Below are 18,314 nucleotides of genomic sequence, written 5' to 3'. Positions count from 1 at the left end.
TCGCATTCAAACTCCTGAGTTCATTTGCTTCTGTCTGTTTGTCTTTTTTCTTTTTCTTCTTTTTCCTCTTTTCTTTAAAGTCTTTTGCTTTGATGAGGCATTGGTGACAGGCCTACCCAAGCATGTTACAGGATCTGTGGCTGTTAAAGTATCAGAGGCAGCAAGCACTCAGCTCCTCAGGAGACTCCAGGCGCCGGTGTCTGCCTGGAAATAAAACTTTAATATCTGGACGGTTCTCGGCCTTTTGGCTTTGATTCCTTTATTTCTGCAGTTACTTTTTTTAAATTCCAGTTTTGTAATAACTGGCATGTCCTTTTCTCCCAATTCCAGTTTTTGGACTGTGGGAGGAAACCGGAGCACCCGGAGGAAACCCACGCAGACAGTTGCCTGAGGCGGAAATTGAACCCGGGTCTCTGGTGCTGTGAGGCAGTAGTACTAACCACTGTCCCACCGTGCCGCCCATAAATGGAGACTTCTGCCTCATAGAAGTGATTGTCCAAATCCTGTTCTTTATATGGCATTAGGATTGTTTTTCCCAGTGGATAGTTCATTCCCATAATACAGTGGATCTCCCTGTCATAGCTCTTAACCAAGATGGCAAGTTTGTACACTTTTCCCTGTATTCTTAAAACGGAATACATGTGGCAATAAAATCTAATTCTTAAATGTCTGTCTGTCTCTCTACATCCTTTTAGACACACCTCCTCTCCATACAGCCCCTCCTCCAGCTGTACCATTTACAGATTCTGCTTCTGAAAAATGTCCAACATTGATTTATAATGAGAGGAACTACACAAATGCAGTGCACAATTTTTAAGAAAACCAATGCTTCATTTTTGCTCTCAAGTGACTCACTGTGGACATTCGAGGTACTGCAGAATGCGTGCAAGCTGCACACTGGCATGTCCTTTTCTCCCAATTCCTTGAAATTCACCTTCTACATTCCTGTAGTCAAACAGACAAACAAATTTCAATCCAGCACTGTAAATAAATCCCAACTTTCCAGATTCCATTCAAATGACTATCATTGGTAAAGGCACTATATAAATGTAACTTATTATTAAATATGGCTCTCAATAGTGGAAATGTGAACCTGCTTTGGATCTCAACCTCTCACCCTCAGAACGTGCAGCCCTCCACTCTAATCCCAACCTCACCATCAAACCCGCAGACAAGGGAGGCGCGGTGGTAGTTTGGCGCACTGACCTGTACACCGCTGAAGCCAAACGCCAGCTCGCGGACGCCTCCTCTTATCGCCCCCTCGACCACGACCCCACCTCCCACCACCAAACCATCATCTCACAGACCATCCAGGACCTCATCACCTCAGGGGATCTCCCATCCACCGCCTCCAACCTCATAGTCCCACAACCCCGCACCGCCCGTTTCTACCTCCTGCCCAAAATCCACACACCTGCCTGCCCCGGTCGACCCATTGTCTCAGCCTGCTCCTGCCCCACCGAACTCCTCTCCCAATACCTCGACACGGTTCTGTCCCCTTTAGTCCAAGAACTCCCCACCTACGTTCGGGACACCACCCACGCCCTCCACCTCCTCCAGGATTTTCGCTTCACCGGTCCCCAACGCCTTATCTTCACCATGGACATCCAGTCCCTGTACACCTCCATCCCCCATCACGAAGGACTCAAAGCCCTCCGCTTCTTCCTTTCCCGCCGCACCAACCAGTACCCTTCCACTGACACCCTCCTTCAACTGACTGAACTGGTCCTCACCCTGAATAACTTCTCTTTTCAATCCTCCCACTTCCTCCAAACTAAAGGAGTTGCCATGGGCACCCGCATGGGCCCCAGCTATGCCTGCCTCTTCGTAGGATATGTGGAACAGTCCATCTTCCGCAACTACATTGGCACCACCCCCCACTTTTCCCTCTGCTACATCGATGACTGTATCGGCGCTGCCTCGTGCTCCCACGAGGAGGTTGAACAGTTCATCAACTTTACTAACACCTTCCATCCCGACCTGAAATTCACCTGGACTGTCTCAGACTCCTCCCTCCCCTTCCTAGACCTTTCCATCTCTATCTCGGGCGACCGACTCAACACAGACATCTACTATAAACCGACTGACTCCCACAGCTACCTGGACTACACCTCCTCCCACCCTGCCCCCTGCAAAAACTCCATCCCATATTCCCAATTCCTTCGTCTCCGCCGCATCTGCTCCCAGGAGGACCAGTTCCAACACCGCACAGCCCAGATGGCCTCCTTCTTCAAGGACCGCAGATTCCCCCCAGACGTGATCGACGATGCCCTCCACCGCATCTCCTCCACTTCCTGCTCCTCCGCCCTTGAGCCCCGCTCCTCCAACCGCCACCAAGACAGAACCCCACTGGTTCTCACCTACCACCCCACCAACCTCCGCATACAACGTATCATCCGCCGTCATTTCCACCACCTCCAAACGGACCCCACCACCAAGGATATATTTCCCTCCCCTCCCCTATCAGCGTTCCGCAAGGACCACTCCCTTCGTGACTCCCTCGTCAGATCCACACCCCCCACCAACCCAACCTCCACTCCCGGCACCTTCCCCTGCAACCGCAGGAAATATAAAACTTGCGCCCACACCTCCACACTCACTTCCCTCCAAGGCCCCAAGGGATCCTTCCATATCTGTCACAAGTTCACCTGTACCTCCACACACATCATCTATTGCATCCGCTGCACCCGACGTGGCCTCCTCTATATTGGGGAGAGGGGCCGCTTACTCGCGGAACACTTCAGAGAACACCTCTGGGCCGCCCGGACCAACCAACCCAACCACCCCGTGGCTCAACACTTTAACTCTCCCTCCCACTCCACCGAGGACATGCAGGTCCTTGGACTCCTCCACCGGCAGAACATAACAACACGACGGCTGGAGGAGGAGTGCCTCATCTTCCGCCTGGGAACCCTCCAACCACAAGGTATGAATTCAGACTTCTCCAGTTTCCTCATTTCCCCTCCCCCCACCTTGTCTCAGTCGGTTCCCTCAACTCAGCACCGCCCTCCTAACCTGCAATCCTCTTCCTGACCTCTCCGCCCCCACCCCACTCCGGCCTATCACCCTCACCTTGACCTCCTTCCACCTACCCCACCTCCATCACCCCTCCCCCAAGTCCCTCCTCCCTACCTTTTATCTCAGCCTGCTTGGCTCTCTCTCTCTTATTCCTGATGAAGGGCTTATGCTCGAAACGTCGAATTCTCTATTCCTGAGATGCTGCCTAACCTGCTGTGCTTTAACCAGCAACACATTTTCAGCTGTGATCTCCAGCATCTGCAGACCTCATTTTTTACTTGGATCTCAACCCACCTAAAATATCTTTAGCCCAGGGGAACACACAGTAAATTCTTTCCTCCCATATCATTCCTCCTTGCCAAGTTTCTCAATTCTATACGCAAGCTCTCTCCCGGACAATGACGACTCCTCACACACCCCCATTGCCACAAGACTCTCAGGGGACCTTGTCAAGTATAGATGGTCTGATTGACTTGTTTAAACTATGAAAAGGATTACACAGAATGGATATAAACACTACACCCACCAGTACAGGAGCCTAGAGCGAGGACTAGAATTAACTTAAGCAATGAGGAAGAAAAATTGGGAAGCTGTTCTTTCAGAAAGAAATCAAGTTTAAAAGTAAGGAAGCATTGCTGCAGCTGTGGAGGGCCTGATGAGACTGTATTTGGGGTATTATGTTCAGTTTTGCTCTCCTTACGTAGGAATGAAAATAATTGTATTAGAAGCAATTTAGAGAAGGTTCACTCAACAGATTCCCGAGATGAAGATGTCAGTGTTATAATCTGATAGGGTCTGACCTCTTACCCAGTGAAATTTCAAAGAACAAGGGGATATCTGATTGAAACATAAGATCCTAAGAGAATGCAACCAAGTGTGGAGAGTCTCAAACTTTGGAATACAGTTAAGGATCTCCCATTTTGAGATGGGAATTTTGTTTTGTCTTAGGGAGTCATTACTCTGTGGAATTCTCATCCTCGGACAGCAACGTAAACTCCGAATCTACACCATGCGCTTCACACACAAATTTAGAAATTCACTCCACCAAAAGGGTGTGGAAGCTGAGACACTGAATATTTCAAAGTTGAGATGGCGTTATGTATTTGTCTGGAACAAAATGAGTCAAGGACAGGTACGCAAAGCTCTTACTGAACGGTAGGACAGGCTTGAAGAACTGAATGGCCTCCTAATCTTCTTTGTTCATGTGTACAGGAGAAGGGGTGGAACAACCAGGGCCATCAGCACCATTCTCCCAAGCATGCAAGAAACACAAGTGGAGCTCACACCTGGCCCTGAGCTCCAAGATAGTGCTAGTTAAAGTGGGAACTTTTGGACATTTGGTGCTCCAAGAAATTGAAGCATTTGATAGAAGGAAATGCCACATTTGTTTGGTAACTAACACCAACGAATGGTCTTACTTTTCATCATCTCCCTCTTCACCAAAGACGACAATTTCATCCACACAGAACACAGTGCAGGCACGCGCTATCTGACCAGCTAAGTATGTCCTGAGCTCTGGAGATTGGGCATTATCCAGTACTGACCCTGGTAATGCCACACTAACAGTGTACAGGCGACCTGGAAAATATAAAGGATACAGTCAGTGCCTTCAAGGTGGATCAACGTAGAAAACATTTTAACATATCTTCACTCAGATAACTACGTTGAAAGCGTACTTGTGTAAAGTAGGCAACTGGCCTGTCGCAAACAAACATGCCTCAAGCAACAATTCTGAAAGCCATGCTACATGATGGAGGTGCTGAGGAAGGGAGATTGATTAGGATAACAGTAGAAGTCCTTGCTCACCTCTGAAAGTGGCCAAGGACCTTTAACAGCTACTTGAAACACAAGGGCAGGGAAACAGGGTCTTTGTTTAATGTCTCTTCTGCAGGGATTTTCTGTTGTCATGCTGAAAACAAGATTGAACCACTCAGCACTAAAACATGTACCTGGCCTCCTCACAGAACATCATGCAGCATCAGTCATTGGTGCTTTTAAGTGATAAACTTAAAAATGAACAAATGGACTTGAAATACTGGGAACAGCTTTGCACACCTTACCCAAGGAAACAAACTAGCATGGGAGACAGTCCAGAGAAGCTGACCCTGGTGTGCACTCATTGAAGAAGGAAAGAGGACCCCAGTGAAAACTACAAATATTCTCAGAGGTCTTTACAGGGTAGATGCGGAAAAGTTATTTCTTCATGTGGGATAGTCCAGGACAAGAGGGCATAATCTCCAGGATCAGGGGATGCCCATTTAAGAGAGAGAGAGATGGGAAGGAATTCTTTCTTTCAGACAGTAGTGAACCAGTGGCTGCAGAGGCTGGGTCATTAATATTTTCAAGGTTGAGATAGACAGATTTTTAATTAATAAGGGAACTAAGGCTGATGGGAAGGAGGCAGGGAAGTGGAGTTGAAGATGATCAGATCAGACATGATCTCACTGAACAGCAGAGCAGACACTACAGGCTGAAAGGCCTACTTCCACTCCTATGTCTTGTGGTCTTTTTTTAAACCACATTGTACTGACCTTTAAAGGATTACATTATTGGCATAAACACTAGTGATGCAGCAGCAGAATGTGCTGGAAGATGAGACACTAGTCCATGCACAGCTGTCTCTAAGAGCTGAACCCCACAAGACGTAGGCATTTGTTGGGACAAGGTGAAGAATCAAGTTCCCTGCCCATCCACTCGGCCTGGATATGGTGAGAGACACTGGATGTCTCAGCTAGCAAGGAACGAACAATGCAAAATACGGGCAGGTTTGGTGATATTTTGGAGATGAACCTTTTTGGTTTGTCTTTTCCTCCAAAACTTCCTGGGCTTTTTCTTTCTCTACCCTCTGTTTCTCAAGTTTCTTCAAGAGCTTGAATTCTTTCAGCTGCTTTATCTTCTGCTTTCCTGGAGGCAAAAAGAAAATGTATAATTAACATATCTTTTTACACCACAGATTGCACTGTTCAACTCATCATATAACTCCAGACTGGAGCTCGTCTGTCTCTCTCTTTCAATACTTATATATAAAATTTGATATGGACATGCTTCAAGTTGGAGAGAAATTGCATGGTTCAACAATGCCCTTGCCACAAAAGCAAAAAAGTATGGAAAATGCAGATGTGCCTGTTCTAGAATACAGAACCGTACAGCACAAGAACAAGCCTTTTCGCCCAGCATGCCTGTGCCAACCATGATACTATTCTAAACTAATCCTGATTGCACATGATTTGCAATCCCTCCGCAACCCATCTCCCACACATCCGCCCTCACCCCCTTTCTTCCCTTCCGCAACAGAGATAGGATTCCACTTGTCCATATCTACCATCCCAGGAGCATCCACATCAATCAGATGCCATTTTGAGTGAGATGTCACCACCAGACACATATTCCCCTCTCCTTCTCCTACCCCCCCCCCACCTTGATCACCTTCTGCAGGGACTGTTTCCTCCAGGACAATCCAGTCCACTCTTCCTTCACACCCAACTTCCTGACAGGTTGCTTACCTGTCAGCCAGCAGCAGCAGCAGCAGATGTGTAAAACCACCTTGAAAGGTAGTTCCCTCAGACCCTTTTTTCTTCCCCTTCTATTTGGCCGGACTTTTCTTAAGGCCTCCTGCACTTAACTGCGTGGCCAGGGATTTTTGGAGGCCAGAAAAAACGCTTCAAGGCCACCTCAACGACTGTGGGAGAAAACTCAATATCCTCAAATTCTTGGGAATCACTTGCTCAGAACTGCCCAAACTGGAGAGACTTCATCCATGAAGGTGCCAGCCACTTCAAACAACTCTGACCGGTCCACACAGAGGCCAAGTGCAAACAGCGCAGGCAATGACGTCCCACCCGTCCACCTCTTCAAACAGAGCTGCCACATCTGTGGTAGGGTGTGTGCATCCAATATAGAACTGTTAGTCACCTCATGATCCACAACCCTAGAATGGAAGAAAATTATCCCTCGATTTAAAGGGACTGCCGAAGAAAAGGGGGCGATGAGGTACATTGCTATAGGGCAGGAAACCAAAGATAGAACCCATCCTATTCTCTCAGCTACAGGTGAATGGCAGGATATAGGCATGTCAAAACACAAGAGGCAAACATCAGTTAAAATTAGAATGAAGGCAGGACCAATAGAAATGTAAAATGTAACAGAAAAATTAAACACTCACTGGCTTCTTTCGACTTCCTCCAGTCAATTTTGGTCATTCCATCCTTAAAAGAGGACCAAGTCAGTGATTTTTTACAATGTTGAACAATGGAACTTCAAAACAAATTTAAGAATGCAATTTACTGAAACATGACGCAGAGAAGGATACATGTACATTCTTCAGCTGCATTGTTTTTAGTTTATTCCAAAAATAAATTGATAATTCTATTTGTGTCACAATACTGTATTAAAGAAAAGCTGAGTACTGACAATTAAGGGAGAAAGTGAGGTCTGCAGATGCTGGAGATCAGAGCTGAAAATGTGTTGCTGGAAAAGCGCAGCAGGTCAGGCAGCATCCAAGGAACAGGAGATTCGACGTTTAGGATGCTGCCTGACCTGCTGCACTTTTACTGACAATTAAAGACACTCAAATATAACTTTTAAAAAAACAAATGCAAACCAAGAAAAACTTTCAGAAAATGCAAATAACACAACATCAAATGTAAGGATTATTGACAGCAATAGAAAGTGACCACATCAGGGCTTCAATGACTTGTCTCAGTCAATTCTGAACATTTATTTGTTGTCAGTTTAATTGCATAGGAATTCAGATGGAATTCTGCCACTCACTATGTTAATGTGTTTAAAATTAACAATGTTCACAATGGAAAATGCTGGAAATACTTGGCTGGCTAGCAGCATCTGTGAAGAGAGAAATGGTTAACGATTCATATCAAGGGCCTTTCAGCAGAAGTGAGAAAAGGTAGAAACTTAATAGACTGTAAACAAGACAGCAGCGGGATCAAAGGGGAAGGACTATGACAGAGGACGACAGGACTGATTTGGTAACAAAGGGAGTGGCAACAGAACAAGTAAAGGAAACAAAACACATGTTTACGGGAGGCAAAAAGGGAAAAATGAACAGCTGCTGCCTGAAAGCAAAGTAAGGGAAACAGCAAAACCAAGGCTTGCAATAATTGCAGGAGAGAAGTGATCAGTGACAGTCATTGAGATGCTTGCTTGATATTTGGTATAGGAGGCATGGTCTGGGGGTGAGGAGATGGTAGAAAGTATCAGAGATGGTGCTTGGCTTCTGTCAAGTTATGTTCAGTTGCTAGATTACAATAGCATCCTCTTGTCAGCACTTGATGAAAATGTTAGGATCTGAGCCAACATAAGAGTGCTGCAAGTTCAGAGGTAGACAGGTGAGTGCAAGAGAGGAGCAAGGAAATTGAGACAGATGAAGTCACACTGGAGGTTCTCAACAATAAAGATCTAAACGGGGCAAGAGATAAGGGGGGGGGGGTACATATCTATCAAATTTGTGATATATACAATCACACCAAACATATTTTCCAGGTTAATAAACAGTGAATGTATTAGAGGGAGAAACAAGAAAGTGTAAGAATAGGACAAAAGGTTTTAAATTCCAAAGAAAATAACTCATTTATGAAGTATTTTTCACAGCTTCAGAATATACTTTTGAAGTACAGTTACTCTACTGTACAGCACAGAAATACATCACTAACTTCTGCACAGGAAGGTTGGGCTGACAACAAACTGATAATGTTGGTTGAGGGGAGCCAGAATTCACAGGAATGACAATGGGATCTTATACATCCATTTGAAGGGGCGAACAGGATCCTGCTTAACAACTTATACAGATGACAACAATGCAGCGTTCTCTCAGTACTGCACTGGGAGTAGGATTATTTCTTTCTCCACTAATGCTACAACACCTGCTGAAATTCTTCAGCACCTTGCTTTCAGTGCTTTGAGGGATAAACATTGGTCAGGATAGAACAGGCCCCTACTCTTCAAAATACATGCCATGGGAACATTCCATCCACCCAAGCAGGCAGGACTTAAGGTGTTATCCAAAAGACAACCCCACCAACAGAAGATCAAAATCTGAGGAGCTGTACCAACTGCCATAGAAATCCATGGCTCTCATTTTTCTAGTGAAATTGGGCATCTCTCTACTGCTGTCAGAGGGAGAGTCTGCCAAGGATGAAACTCACCAGCACTCCGTTTCTGGACGACTAGTTGCAATGCAGAGTGATACGTATGGTGTGGATTCAATTCTTGCACTGGCTAGGGTCACCAGGAAGGACTCTCCTTCTTAACCTCACCCTTTGAGAAAGGATTTAACAGCACTACAAGGGGTGCAGAGGTGGTTCACAAGTTGACTTTGAGGTTGAGGGGGATGGCTTATAAGGAGAGTCTAAATAGACTGGGATTATATTCATTGGAATTTAGAAGAATGAGGGAGGATCTTACAGACATACATAAAATTATGAAGGGTATAGACAAAATAGAAGCAGAAAGCATGTTTCCACTGGCAGGTGAAACTAAGGCAAAAGGATATAGCCTCAAACTCAGGGGGAACAGATTTACAATTGAATTGAAAAGGAACTTCTTCAGCCAGAGAGTTGTGAATCTATGGAATTCCCTCCCCAGTGAAGTGCTTGAGGTTTCCTCAGTAAATGTTTTTATAAGCTAAAATAGATGATTTTTTTTAAACAATAAAGGAATTAAGGGTTACGGTGAGAGGGCAGGTAAGTGGAACTGAGGCCACAAGAAGATCAGCCGTGATCTTATTGAATCGTGGGGCAGGCTTGAAGAGCCAGATGGGCTACTCCTGCTCCTAGTTCTTATCTGAGGCGTGGTGACCATTAGGTTAAAATACCACCAGTCATCTCTCAGGAGATAACAGCTGTATGGTTTGGTAAGACTATAGTGACTTTACCTTGGCCAGGGTCTTACAGCATGGTGATAGATACCCACCACTGAGCAGGAAGCCTGGGTTTAAATCCCACCTGCTCCAGCTGAAGGTTGATTAGAAAGTATTTCATGTTTAACCTTTAAAGAAGCCTTGCCTTTGCTGTATCTGCAAACGTGAAGCTGGGGGGTGGCTCTAGTGGTAATGTCCCTACCTCTGAGCCAGGGGGTCCAGCTTCAAGATGCAATACAATCTCTGAACAGGATGTGGAGGTGCCCAGTGTTGGACTGAGGTGGATAAAGTTTATAAAAATAAACATTACACAACACCAGTGCCCTCAAGGCGCCGCTGGAGCAAACTCTCTCGGAAAGAGAGGGAGCCCCAGGGTCTGGGCCGCACTCACCTTCCCCTCTGTCCACACTGTCTCCCTCGCCGCCATGTTGGCTGCGCCACCTCACAGTAACAGCCGCTCCAATTGGCCGCTGGGCGAGAGCCACAAGCTCCGCTCCTATTGGCCCATCCGCTGTAACATTTGGAACCAGCTGGCGGCGCTGTCCCTGGAACATCCCCTCCCCCTAAATAATCCCTACTCCCCTCCCACCACATACCTATCAACATACCACACTCTCTCTGTATATACCACCAAAATGCACCCTCCCTGTAAAATCCCCCTCCTATATACACCCCAAATACCCCCTCCCTAGAAAATCCCCTTCTTATAAAAAAACCTCTCCCCCAAATACCACCCACTCTGGAAATACCCCCTTCCTCTATGCACACCCCAAATACCCCCTCCCTGTAATACCCTATCCCTGGAAAATCCCCTCCCTATAAATACCCATCTCCCTGAGATCCTGTAAATATTTCCCTCTCCAAGTGTCTCAGCAAATCCACCCACCTGAGTCTGCCCAACAAATACCCTTTTCCCTGCATCCCAGTAAATACAATGCAATTGTTTTAATATTGCAGATTATTCTTTGAATAAAGCATATTCTGCTATATCACCCATACATGCCTTCATGGAGTTCAAGTTAAGATATTTACACTCACTGACGATGCTTCACAAGGCAAAATGATAGAGTTACACATTTATTATTAAACTTTGTTTTTATTTTATAAATACTAAAATAAACAGTAATGATGCTGGGGATTTTATATCACAATTAACAATCTTTTGTAAAATATACTTTTAAAAGGTAAAATATTTTTCTCAACAAGATTTCAGTGTATTTACCTTCAGTAGGTTGACCAGCAGCAAGAAGACTCAATGACTAATGGATTACAAAGTTCCCTTTGTTGCTAGCTCGGCATGTTTTCATTTAAAGCTTCCAAAATCAATCTTGTTCAATCATCCTCTGAATCGTTCTATTGTTTGACACCTGATTATTGTTCTGATGAAAGATTACTGACCTGAAATATTAACTCTTACAAAAACTACTAGACCTGTTGAGAGTTTCCACTATTTTGTTTTTAATACATTATGCTAAGTTTCAATATTGATCGAGTCTGATGGATAAACCATTAATACACATGATGTGGAGGTGCCAGTGTTGGACTGGGGTAGACAAATTTAAAAATCACACAACTCCAGGTTATACAAATCTGCAGATACATTCTATTTTGTTCAAAATGCACACAATCTATCGGCAGTCAGTCTATGTGACATTTTAAAAATTCCTACTTTGGAAATAGAACCAGTCTGAGCTGAGATATCATCCAAGAAGTTCCAGGATTTACATGTTAATCAATCAACCCCATTCTAAGTGATTAAAGACTTAACAGAAATCTAGGTTTGTTCAATACATCGCATCAGTTGTATGATACATTGATCTTTAACCATAAATTCTGTGTCCTTTGATCCTGCCCCATTAACGTACAGAAAGTGCATTACTTAAGTGCAATCTTAAAATATTGCCAAATTCAATTTGGCTTACCCAGAACCAATATTAAGTTAGAACTTTGTTACAAACATTATCATGTCCCCATTCCACAGAAAAGTTAGTTTGAGAATTTGTCACATGTATTTTCTCCAAACGTAGCACTGTAGCAAGACACCTGATGTAAACTTGTGTCCTGCCCATGATCCACAGGAGCTGCATTCTTACTGAGTGGGTGTGGATGGTGATAATTGTCTCATAGTTCAAATCCAGGCAATGAGACATTAACAGTAAATAGGCTGTGCTGATACCATCAATCACGATCCTGTGGAACACAGTTCATTTCAGTCGCATCAAAGATCTGAAACTGGAATCAGAGAGCCAGATGAGACTTTTCTCCTCTTCAGGGAAGGTAGCACTAGCAAGACATGTGTCCTTCAGATGAAATCCTTTGCTTTTGGCCATCACGTCCTGATAGTGCACATCAACTTGTCAAGGCTGTTACAACCTCCAGTAACTTGAAGACAGGGACATTTCCAATTACACATCACCCTAACTTAAAAAAAATATCACTCCACCTTCCTCATCCTTGATCAAAATTCTGGAACTTGCCTTTGTTGTAGGAAACAGCAGCAAACACGCCACGTAGACTGCAGGAGTCAGGCAAGGTAAACCCCCACCAACTTGTGAATGAGGGAGGAAAAATAAAGCCAGTCTTATCCCAATGGTACCCACATCTCACATACAAATTTAAAAAAAGATCAGAGCTTTCTGTTTTGTCGAAGCTGCAGCAAGATAGCCTGAAGTTACTTTAAGGAGAAATCTTAACATATTCTGATAATAGGAGGAGAAAGTGAGGACTGCAGATGCTGGAGATCAGAGCTGAGAATGTGTTGCTGGAAAAGCGCAGCAGGGCATGCAGCATCGAAGGAGCGGGAGAATCGACGTTTCGGGCATGAGCCCTTCTTCAGAAATTCCTGAAGAAGGGCTCATGCCCGAAACGTCGATTCTCCTGCTTCTTGGATGCTGCCTGACCTGCTGCGCTTTTCCAGCAACACATTTTCATATTCTGATCATAGTTCATTTCCATAACACATTGGGAATTAAAAGCATTCAATTACTCAAAAATGAATGTGAATTAGCTAAGGTGGATGTAATATATATCACACATATATTACATCATATGTCTATGGGGATATTTAATGCTGAAAAACATTCAAAGGAATTAGGAAAAAATATTGTAACAATTTCGAGCATCTCACTGAGCAACAACAGATTTACACTCTTCCCCTGAACAATTCAGAACTAAGTCACAGTTCCAAGTGCTGTTACTTACTACCAGCAGTTATGGTCTTTAGATTATTGGTTCTTTTTAGAATGTTACTGACAAAGAGCAGCCCTGATGCCCGCTCAATGCTTTCAATTGGCACCAGGAAGCGTTCGAGGGGGATGTTCTCCTGCACTGGCTGGTTGGGCATCACGTATGACTGCAATTCGATTTCTCCACTGTGCTTCTCCAGTATCACCACTTTGAACATGTGTGTTGGGACTGCAACATGATTCTTCCCAATGACCTCATACTTCACATAAACCTTCCCATCCGGTTCCAACCTATTTTTAAAGAATAAATGCCAATTTTAAAATAACTTTAATTCTTAAAGCATTCTTCACATCCTGAGGAGAGCCAGGGAGGCAATGGACTAGACTATTAATCCAGACACCAAGGTAAAGTTCTGAGAATCTGTGTTCAAATCCCACCATAGCAGATAATGGAATTTAAGTTCAATAAAAAATGGGAATGAAGAGCCTAATGATGACCTTGAAACCATTGTCAATTATTGGAAAAATTCCATCTGGTTTACTATATCCATTGGGAAGGAAACTGCTGAGCTTACCTGCTCTGGCCTATATGTGACTCCACATTACAGCGATGTGGTGGATTCTCAACAGGGCAATTAGGGATTGGCATTAAATGGTGGCCTAGTCAGTGCTGTCTACATCCAGGAATGAATTTACAAGAAGACATTTTTATAAGAACATGAGAAACAGGATCAAGTTATGGCCATTCAGCCCCTTGAGTGTGTCCTGACATTCAGCATAATTATGGCCGACCTGCTGCCTCAACTCCAGTTTCCCAAATGTGCCCTTATCCCTCGATTCCCTGAAACACTGAAAATCTGTCTATCCCAACCCTAAATGTATTCAGTGATGGAGCATGCATCTTGCTGTTAGGTGGAGCATTCTAAGGATTCACCACTCTCTGAGAGATGACATTGCTCCTCATCTCTGTGTTAAATGATCAACTCCTTATCCTGAGATTATTCCCCACCTCATTCGTACACACCCCTCACTGTTCACATCCCAGGCACTAACCTAGTGAGCTGTGTCCTCAATGCTTCCAACACCAGTATATCCTTTCTGAAATATGGAGAGCAAATTGTACTCAGAACACCAGGTGTGGTCCCTGTACAACTGGAGCAAGACTTCTTAGCCTCGTCACACCTGTTCTTGGAAATCTGCATTCATGTCTCCCTTGTTTCTAACTGCCTGCTCTTGCTGTAGGTTTTGAAACAGCTTTTTGTGTTGTGATTGCAAAAGAAATGGGTGAATCTCTGCTGCAATGGCTCCTGCTAACTTACTTTTTAAAGAAAATCTTCCCTAGGCAATGGAGCAATGTGCTGCTCTGCCTGTGATCAGCTAACGCAGGGTAAACCAACAAATGACACTGGGACTTACTCAGCCCGTGTAGCCCAAAGAAACAGCTTCATTTCTCAGCCATATGAAGATGTGTGTTGAAATCGTCTGAATTAAAGCTGTATTTTAGTCACTGTTTCTACTTAACCCGACAGATAGATGGGTCATACCTCGGCAGGTACAGGGGTCCAGTGCAGATGTACACATTCTTGTTGTACTTGGTCTGGCTCCGACAGTATTTTTCCAAGTTGTTCCAGGCGTTTTGATTTAAGTTAGGATTCTACCGGGGAATTATCAAAAATAAAGCAAATTAAATACAAATTACTCCTGAAGGAAACATGATTTATGGACATACATTGTCTCACAGTATAAAAATAGGATATCATTCTACCATAACATGAAGCCAAAAACATTGAGACAATATCCAGGCTAAGGGTGACAAATGACAATCACAAAGGTGCCACACAAATGTCAAGCAATGACCATCTCCAATAAGAGTGGCATGGTGGCACAGTGGTTAGCACTGCTGCCTCACAGCGCCACAGAGCTGGGTTCAATTACCGCCTCAAGTGACTGACAGTGTGGAGTTTGCACATTCTCCCCATGTCTGCGTGGGTTTCCTCCGGGTGCTCCAGTTTCCTCCCACAGTCCAAAAATGTGCAGGTTAGGTGAATTGGCCATGCTAGATTGCCCGTAGTGCTAGGAACAGGGGTGAATGTAGGGGAATGGGTCTGGGTGGGTTGCGCTTCGGCGGGTCGATGTGGATTTGTTGGGCCGAAGGGCGTATTTCCACACTGTAAGTTCTCACCAGAACAAAGGACCCGATACCCAGCATGAGCAAAACCAACGTAGTGTACAAAATCCCATCCAAGGACTGCACAAAACACTACGTAGGACAAAGAGGAAGACAGCTAACGATCCGCATCCATGAACACCAACTAGCCACGAAACGACACGACCAGCTATCCTTAGTAGCCACACACGCAGATGACAAGCAACATGAATTTGACTGGGACAACACTAATATTATAGGACAAGCCAAACAGAGAACAGCCAGGGAATTGCTAGAGGCATGGCACTCATCCACAGATTCAATCAATAAGCACATCGACCTGGACCCAATATACCGGCCACTGCAGCGGACAGCTGGAACTGACAGCTGGAAGCGGCAGATTCAAACCACTACAAATGCCGGAGGAAAGATCACAGAAGCGCTTCACAGGAGGCTCCCAAGCACTGAGGATGTCACCTAGACAGGGGACGAAACGTCTGCAACACAAATTCCCAGCTTGGCGAACAGAACCACAACAAGAGCACCCCAGCTACAAATCTTTTCACAAACTTGGAACTGGTGTGCTTTTCCAGCACCACAGTCTATCTACACTGTCTTTCCAGCATCTGCAGTCCTCGCTATGTCTCCCTTGACATTTCCAACAAAACCCCTGTTCACATCCAGTGTACCAGTGGCATATGCCTCTAGTTCAGAACCCGACTGTTTGAAGGGGGCTTGAATGGTCTTTCTTTTTTAAACCTGTGGCACCACGTTGCTCAGGTAGAAGGTGTCGTCCATGCATTTCTGGCTGTGGCGGTGGTTGGCGGCGGCGGCGAGGTGACCCCGGTCGAAGCCGCTGCCCTTGAAATCGCTGTTGCGGGCGCGGTGGTACTCGTGAACCGAGGGGTCCTCCCGGAACTCGCAGCGGCCTCGCTCCGAGCCTTTGTGCTGCAGGCGGCCGGCATCCAGCTGCTCCAGCACCCAGGCGGCGTTCCTGGTCCGGGGGTCGTAGGCCAACATGTAGGACTCCCGGCTGCGGAGCTGGGGCGCGGCGGGGAAGCCGAACTTCACGATCTCGGTGGCGGGCGCCGGCGGGTACAGCGCCGGGGGGCCGCTGTCGGCCGCGATCGCCGGGAGGCCGCTCAGGCGATCCACTGGATCCCGGTGGATCCCGAGGGTGAGACCCAGGCCAGTGCCGGCAGCCAGGGAGACTCCGGCCAGAAGACAGCGGGAGCGCAGCAGCTTCCACATTCCCGGGCCCGGGGACAGATGTAACTTTCTGTCGGTGTATCAATGGGAACTTGTTACTTTGTTGCCAAAGTTTCCCTCCAAAATGTAAGGCAGGGCAGGCGCTCGCGTGCACCGGGCACCCGGAAACCCCAGCCCGGGGGTCAATACCAAAACCGCGCCTGGGTGCTAGAAATCAGATGCCAGTTAATAGGGGAACATCTACAATGCTCCCGTTCTTTTGTTTAAAGTTAAAAAATCACACAACACCAGGTTATAGTCCAACAGGGTTAAATGGAAGCACTAGCTTTCAGGGTGCTGCTCCTTCTTCTAGTTCTTCATGGGCGGCACAGTGGTTAGCACTGCTGCCTCACAGCGTCAGGGTTCATTTTCAACTGTGTGGAGTTTGCACATTCTCCCCGTGTCTGCATGGGTTTCCTCTGGGTGAAGGGCTTATGCCCGAAACGTCGAATTTCCTATTCCTTGGATGCTGCCTGACCTGCTGTGCTTTAACCAGCAACACATTTTCAACTTTCCTCTGGGTGCTCCAGTTTCCTCCCACAGTCCAAAGATGTGCAGGTCAGGTGAATTGGCCATGCTAAATTGCCCGTAGTGTTAGGTAAGGGGTATATGTATGGGTGGGTTGCACTTCAGCGGGTCAGTGTGGACTTGTTGGGCCGAAGGGCCTGTTTCCACACTGTAAGTAATCTAATCTAATTCCTGAAGAAGGGTTTATGCCTGAAATGTCGATTCTCCTGCTCCTGGGATGCTGCCTGGCCTGCTGCGCATTTCCAGCACCACACTTTTCAACCCTGTTGGACTACAACCTGGTCATAGTCATAGAATGTACAGCATAGAAACAGACCCTTCCAACCCATCCATGCTGACCAACCCAATCTAGTCCCACCTGCCAGCACCTGACCCATATCCCTCCAAACCCTTCCTATTCATATACTCATCCAAATGCCTCTTAAATGTTGCAATTGTATCAGCCTCCACCACTTCCTCTGGCATCTCATTCCATACACGTACCACCGTCTGCGTGCAAAAGTTGCCCCTTAGGTCTCTGTTATATCTTTCCCCTCTCATCCTAAACCTATGCCCTCTAGTTCTGGACTCCCTGACCCCAGGGAAAAGAGGTGTTGTGTGATTTTTACTTTTGTACACGCCAGTCCAAATCAGTTCTTTTGTATTGGAGCTTTGTGCTGAGCATAGCTGTTTTGTGTTTTCTTTTGCTTTTCTTTCTTTTTTATCTATTAGTTATTACTTATTTATTGGTGTTGCTTTGCACAGTGTTAGGGTTTGCTTTGCATTATAGGGTAGGTTCATAGTTTGCAGACAGTAGCTGCATTGTAATTTGTGTTTTTTCCCTTTATTATACTGATATTTGTTATTGATTGTATTTTTCAATAATTTCATATGGTTGTAAAGTTAAAGAAATTGCTAATATATTTACAAAAAAAATTCAGATGCCAAAATAAATTTTTGTTTTGCTTGGAGACTAAAATATTGTATGATTTCAAGGAGTTGTATTATAAGCACTCGAGGGCGAAAGAAATCACACAAACGTGATATGGAACAGGTGACTGAGCCAGATCACAAACAGAGGTGGTTGGACTGAGGTGGACAAGGTCAGAAGTCACACCTCAAGGGTTGTAGTCCCGACAGATTTGTTTTAAAATCACAAGCTTTCGGAGCACTGCTCCTTCGTCAGGTGAAGCGGTTTATCAAGGGGCAGCACTCTGAGAGCTTATGATTTCAAATAAGTCTGTTGGACAATAATCTGGTGTCTGGATCACAAACTCTGGAAATTTCTGGAGAAACTCTGGCAGCACCTAGGAAAGAAAGCAGAATTAATATTTAG

General features: G+C 45.4%; 2 protein-coding genes across 3 annotated transcripts in view; both read right to left on the bottom strand.

The window, feature by feature from the left end:
* spout1 (SPOUT domain containing methyltransferase 1) overlaps window positions 1-10,333 on the bottom strand; it is a 28,671-nt gene extending 18,338 nt beyond the window's left edge. The window contains exons 1-5 of one of the 2 annotated variants that reach the window (XM_060841152.1): window positions 10,284-10,333; window positions 7,181-7,223; window positions 5,809-5,922; window positions 4,437-4,596; window positions 856-945 (exon numbers count right to left, since the gene is read on the bottom strand). In XM_060841152.1, the coding sequence (XP_060697135.1) occupies window positions 856-945; window positions 4,437-4,596; window positions 5,809-5,922; window positions 7,181-7,223; window positions 10,284-10,319 (443 nt within the window). In that variant the 5' untranslated portion in view covers window positions 10,320-10,333. Of the gene's footprint in view, window positions 1-855; window positions 946-4,436; window positions 4,597-5,808; window positions 5,923-7,180; window positions 7,273-10,283 lie in introns of both variants that reach the window. The other variant, XM_060841153.1, reaches the window with a different exon arrangement.
* Window positions 10,334-11,019: 686 nt separating this feature from the next.
* Window positions 11,020-16,965, bottom strand: endog (endonuclease G). Its single transcript, XM_060841605.1, has 4 exons — window positions 15,983-16,965; window positions 14,622-14,731; window positions 13,094-13,368; window positions 11,020-12,124 (listed from the first exon to the last, which is right to left on the bottom strand). Exons 1-4 carry the CDS (start codon window positions 16,472-16,474, stop codon window positions 12,111-12,113), a joined length of 891 nt encoding a protein of 296 aa, XP_060697588.1. The 5' UTR covers window positions 16,475-16,965; the 3' UTR covers window positions 11,020-12,110.
* Window positions 16,966-18,314: the final 1,349 nt, after the last annotated feature.

This window comes from Hemiscyllium ocellatum, chromosome 21 (assembly GCF_020745735.1).
Source record: "Hemiscyllium ocellatum isolate sHemOce1 chromosome 21, sHemOce1.pat.X.cur, whole genome shotgun sequence".
Lineage (NCBI taxonomy): Eukaryota > Metazoa > Chordata > Chondrichthyes > Orectolobiformes > Hemiscylliidae > Hemiscyllium > Hemiscyllium ocellatum.
Note: the sequence above shows the minus strand (reverse complement) of the source record. Positions and strands in the feature narration are given on the sequence as shown.

Bases quoted from the DNA above. Each gene is read 5' to 3' on its own strand.
- endog (XM_060841605.1), bottom strand. From the start codon at position 16,474: ATGTGGAAGCTGCTGCGCTCCCGCTGTCTTCTGGCCGGAGTCTCCCTG. The intron at 14,732-15,982 runs GTTTAAAAAAGA...ATTCCCCGGTAG, and splicing joins TGAGCAACGTGGTGCCACAG to AATCCTAACTTAAATCAAAA. The intron at 13,369-14,621 runs GTATGACCCATC...CTTTAAAAATAG, and splicing joins GGACCCCTGTACCTGCCGAG to GTTGGAACCGGATGGGAAGG.